Genomic DNA, 5,452 nt, shown 5'->3' with positions numbered 1-5,452 from the left:
TGCCTTCGGATCCACCTCTGGAAGCGGGTGGCTAAGTGCAAGTGAGACCCCCCCAGCCCCTCGTGCCGCAATCAGCAGCCTTGCTCCCGGCTCTTTGTTTTAAGTCACTCTTAATTTCCTGCTCTCTATTTTCCCTGTGATAAATGATGGAAAGATGCGGAGGGGGGAAGGAATCGCTATTATTTAATTGCTTTCAAACCTCAAACAAACCAGAGCAGGGGTTATCTCACCCCGAGCTCTCTCGTTGGCCTTCCTCCTCCAGCCGTCGTTACTGGGTAACTGCAGCGGGGCAGGCTGTGGCAGCCACCACCTGCACTGCACGAGCCCCAGTTTCCATGCGGAGCCCCCAGAGCCGTGGCTGGTCCTCGCCCACCTCTCCCAGGCCAGCTGGGAGCTGCCTCCCCTCCCCTTTGGTCGCAAGGTGCAAAATCGTGGGGCAAAGACACTCCTGGCACCCCAAGGGACACGGGGACTACATGCCCTTGGTGTGGCATGATTTCAGTGAGGTGACAACGTGGCCATCACCCTGTCCCTCCCTCCCAGTGCCCCTGGGGGTGCTGAGTCCCCTGCACCACCATCAAGAACCAGCTCCTGGAGCAGACGCAGGGCACGGAGCTCGCCGGCTTTGGGCACCCTTCACCGTGCCAGCAGCGATCAGAGGAGCAAAACCCGGCCCGGCCCGGCCGGGAGCATTTCTGGGAGGGGGCTGCAGCACCCAGAGCCGTGGAAAGCTGCGGTGGCATCGCGGGGCTGGTAGGGCAGGGGGGGCGCAGCAGGGTGGGCGCAGCACCGGGCAACCTCGAGCATCACCGGGCAGCACCCGAGCAGCACCGGGTAACACCGGGAAGCGTGGGCAGGGTGAGCATCCCCGGATAGCACCGAGCATCCTCGAGCATCCCCGGGCAGCACCGGGCAGGGCTGTCCCCGCCCCGGCCCCACGGAGCCGCCCCACGCGGGGCGGGGCGCAGCCGGTGCGCTGGGTCCGGCGGCGGAGCCGCACCGGGAAAGGCTGCGCGGAGCCGAGCGCTGCGGAGCGGAGCGGAGCCCATCGGGGTGCGGAGCGCTGCGGAGCGCTGCGGAGCGGAGGGCGCTGCCGGTGCCTCCCCGGTGCCCCCCCCCGGGCCGGGGCAGGGCGGCGGGGAGGAGGTGAGAGGAGAGGGGAGAGCCTCGCCGCCCCCTCCACCGGGTACCCCCTGGCACGGTACCGGGGAGGTGGTCGCCCCCCGGCTCAGCACCCCGAGGCTCAGCACCCCCCTTGGGTGGCTGCAGAGGCAGGGAGCCGGCGGGCGATGCGCGGAGCCGCGGCTGGGAGCGGAGGGAGCGCGGTGCGGGGCTGGGGCTGCGGTTGGGGCATCCCCGCACCCCCGAGCGCAGCCTCCCCGGGGGCTGCCGGGGCTCGGTTCCCCCTCCCCGGGTTGCGGTGGGGCTGGATCCTCCTCGGCTCCTGCCTAAGAGGAAGGTTTTTTTTTTATCCCCCCCGTCGCCCCGCGTTGGGCAGCGGCTCCACGCCCCCGGGGCGCAGCAGCCGTATTTTAGGGGTCGGGAGGAGTCCGGAGCCGCTGGGGTGAGGAGGAGCCGCGGTGTGCCCCGGGCAGAGCCCTCGGTGCCGCACGGGCGCCGGGGGGGAGGAGAGGTGGGGGAGCCCGGCTGGGGAAAGCTCCTCCGGGGAGCATCTCTCGGCAGCGGGATGGGCGCATCCTCCCCAGGAATCCCTTCATTTGCACTTCTTCCCTCCTTTCTAGAATCTTCTCCTTAATCCCCAAAGGGAAGGGGTGATGCCATCTGGGCTCCTCTGAGCCACCCGCGCCCGGCGGAGCCATGGAGCTGGAATTCGAGCTGCCCAACGCCACCGCCTTCTGGTTCTCCCCGGCCTCCCCGTTCGACAACTTCTCGGTGGAGGCGCCCGCCAACGCCTCGCAGAACGCCACCGGCCAGCACTTCGACCTGACCAGCAACGCCATCCTCACCTTCATCTACTTCGTGGTCTGCATCGTGGGGCTGTGCGGCAACACGCTGGTGATATACGTCATCCTCCGCTACGCCAAGATGAAGACCATCACCAACATCTACATCCTCAACCTGGCCATCGCCGACGAGCTCTTCATGCTGGGGCTGCCCTTCCTGGCCATGCAGGTGGCCCTGGTGCACTGGCCCTTTGGCAAAGCCATCTGCAGGGTGGTCATGACGGTGGACGGGATCAACCAGTTCACCAGTATCTTCTGCCTGACGGTGATGAGCGTCGACCGGTACCTGGCCGTTGTCCATCCCATTAAATCGGCCAAGTGGAGGCGGCCCAGGACAGCCAAAATGATCAACGTGGCCGTCTGGGGTGTGTCCCTGCTGGTGATCATGCCCATCATGATTTATGCCGGGGTGCAGCACAACCACGGCAGGAGTAGCTGCACCATCATCTGGCCGGGGGAGTCGGGCGCCTGGTACACGGGCTTCATCATCTACGCCTTCATCCTGGGCTTCCTGGTGCCTCTCACCATCATCTGCCTTTGCTACTTGTTCATCATCATCAAAGTCAAGTCCTCGGGCATCAGAGTGGGCTCCTCCAAGAGGAAAAAGTCCGAGAAGAAAGTCACCAGGATGGTCTCCATCGTGGTCGCCGTCTTCATCTTCTGCTGGCTCCCCTTCTACATCTTCAACGTCTCCTCCGTCTCCGTCCTCATCGTGCCCACGCCCGTCCTCAAGGGCATGTTCGACTTCGTCGTGGTCCTCAGCTATGCCAACAGCTGCGCCAACCCCATCCTTTACGCCTTCCTCTCCGACAACTTCAAGAAGAGCTTTCAGAACGTCCTCTGCCTGGTGAAGGTCAGCGGCATGGACGACGCCGACCGCAGCGACAGCAAGCAGGACAAGTCCAGGCTCAACGAGACCACGGAAACCCAAAGGACCCTGCTCAACGGTGACCTGCAGACGAGCATCTGAGGGGCCGGCGGCGTTGTCCTCTGCTGGCTCTCCTCTCCCCACTTGCTCCCAGCTGCAGCAGGGCAGCGGCACGCAGGGAGTCAGGGGGTGGCAGCGCGCACGCCGGAGGGCCGGGCGTCCTCCCGAGCTGCTGGCGGGCTGGCTCGTCGGGGCTGGGAAGGATTCGGTTCTGAGGAGCTGCCTCGCCAGGAGCACAAAGACAACTCGCAGCAATCCCCACGGGGCAGCGCGCGTTTCAACACCGAAGTGCCACCGCGGGGCCGCAGCCATCGCGGGGGTGGCTCCGCCGGCTCCTCCTCTGGCGTGACCCTCGGGGCTGAAGCCACCTCTGGGTGCTGTGCCCCGGGACGGGTGCTTGCACGTGGACACACACCCTGCAGCCTGGCCGGGCTGAGCCCTGCGTGCACAGGGGGGGGTGACCCGAGGAGGTGCCACCGCGTGGATGCGCCGAGACCCGGCGGGAGCTGCGTGGGCGTGCTGCGCTCCTGCGGTCCCCGAGGAGAGGAGGATGTTTGGGGTTGCACTTTGCCCAGCTTATCACTCACTCAGCCGCGTCCCCCGAAGCCTCCCTGCTGCCGTTTGACTGCGTCTTTTGCAGAAGGGGTCCTGCAGGACGGAGGCAGCCGCCCCGAGGGACACAGCCACCCCGAGGGATGCAGCCGCCCTGTGCCCCCCGCTGCAGGACAGCCCCTGCCCTCCTCCCTGCCATGACGTCGCCTTCCCGCAGGTTTTCTCCTGGGATGGAGGATTTCCCCTTTTTTCCCTCATTTCACCTGGAGCCGTTCGCATCAGCCTCTTGCTGCACCACCGGCCCAAAACCGCCGCTGTCCCCGGTGCGCCCTGGGCAGGGTGGCTGGGTAGGAAATCCTCGGCGAAGCACCGGGGGGGTTGGAGAGCCCTGCTGCAGGCTGCTGTTCGTCCCCATCCCGCTGCTGATGGCTTCTGGGGCTTGTCCTGCTGCTGCCGCCGTGGCTCCGGGGGCTGGGGACACCGCCCCTGCTCCTCCCAGGCACATCAGGAAGGAGGAGGGGGTGATGGAGACTGATGGAGAAGACGGGCGACAGGTCAGGGGGCGCTGGGGACTCAACCCAAACCTTCAGCCGAGCCGAAGGGAGCGGCAGAGCAGGTGACACGGAGCTGAAGGAGAAAACCCTGGAGGAGAGCCCCCAGCCTGTCCCCTCCAAACACGGGGTGGCTGCTCCTGTCCCCGTGCCCCAGGGGTGACAGCAAGGACCCACGTCGCTGCCAGGTGCACATCCTGCAGGTAACTGCACGGGGAGGGGGACAGCAGCTTCCCCGGGGGGGCTTCCAGCACAAAGCCCTGAGGAGGAGCAGGGTGCAGGGTGAGGGGGTGGCGGGTCTGGGCTGGGTGCTCGGGGTAGAGCCAGCCCCAGCCCACCACCACGTGTCCCCCCCCACGGCAGGGGGACCCGGGGGTCCCAAAGGCTCCGCTCAGGCACCGAAGCAGCAATTAGAGCCCAGCGCCTGCTGAGTTTAGCTGCTCAGGAATGTCCCGGAGCAGCCGCTCTGCCCCTGCCCACGCCTGGGGTCAGCACGCAGAGCCCTGCAGAGCCCCAGCAGGAGGGAAGGTGCTGGGATAACCTCAGCACCTGGGAACGCAGCCATTTAGGAGGAAGGAACCCTCCAGTCCCACACCCCCTGCCTGTGGGACCCAGGAGCCCCCACCTCATGCTACAGACAAGCAGGGCAGGGGGACAGGGGGCAAGGAGGAGCATTCCCACCAGGTGCCGCCTGTTTTGGGGTGCCACCTTGCTCGGTGCACACCCCCAGGCCATGCTCCAGCAGTGCCAGCTCCAAATTTTCCTCTTTCTTTCCCCCTGCAGCGAGTCCCCCCCCATGGAGCATCGCCCCCATCCTGCAGGGCCACCCCGCCGCCCTTCAGCATCCCCCCAAAACCCCCCAGGAGCTCCGTGCTCTGCAGGGCACAAAGCAGTGCCTCGTCAGCATTTATTTGCTCCTAACCCTTCACCTCCTGCTCCCAGGGACACGCAGAGGCTCTGCGTGGGCTCGGCGCTGAGCAGGCGCCGGCGCTGGGCTGCTGGCAGCCGCTCCCGTCCCTGCCACGGCTCCCTTAGGGCGTGTGGAAAGCCACAGCGAGAGCCAGGCTGCCCCTGTGGGATTAAAAGCAGCAGCATGGCATCAGAAAATACGGGATCGGGATCGCCGGGGCTGGGCGCAGCCGCTGGCAGGATGAGGCTTTAGTGGCAGAGCATCGTCCCCAGGTGAGACGTGGAGAGGATGCTTTGTGCCCAGGGCAGCTCTGCCCTGGCGCACACCCACCCCAGCAGCAGCTCGGAGCTGTGGAAATGGGGCTTGAGCTGCTGCTTGTGCTCAGGTCTGCCCTGCACGAGGGAGCTGCAATACCCCAGTTCCCTCCTTGGCACCCAGGGGACCTCGTGGGATGGGGGTAACGGGGCAACAGGCGAGGAGTAAGGGACACGGGACACTGCCGTGGGCTCCCCAGAGGTCACCCCAGGTGGGCTGCGTGGGGCAGAGC

General features: G+C 66.3%; 1 protein-coding gene across 1 annotated transcript; it reads left to right on the top strand.

Annotated features, from left to right (window-relative positions):
* The first annotated feature begins 1,782 nt into the window (after positions 1-1,782).
* SSTR2 (somatostatin receptor 2) lies at positions 1,783-3,255 on the top strand. Its single transcript, XM_082774772.1, has one exon. It carries the CDS (start codon positions 1,819-1,821, stop codon positions 2,932-2,934), a length of 1,116 nt encoding a protein of 371 aa, XP_082630898.1. The 5' UTR covers positions 1,783-1,818; the 3' UTR covers positions 2,935-3,255.
* Positions 3,256-5,452: the final 2,197 nt, after the last annotated feature.

This window comes from Aythya marila (genome assembly GCF_965140915.1).
Source record: "Aythya marila genome assembly, chromosome: 18".
Lineage (NCBI taxonomy): Eukaryota > Metazoa > Chordata > Aves > Anseriformes > Anatidae > Aythya > Aythya marila.
Note: the sequence above shows the minus strand (reverse complement) of the source record. Positions and strands in the feature narration are given on the sequence as shown.

Excerpts from the sequence above, each read along its gene's own strand:
- SSTR2 (XM_082774772.1), top strand. The coding sequence starts at position 1,819 with ATGGAGCTGGAATTCGAGCTGCCCAACGCCACCGCCTTCTGGTTCTCC.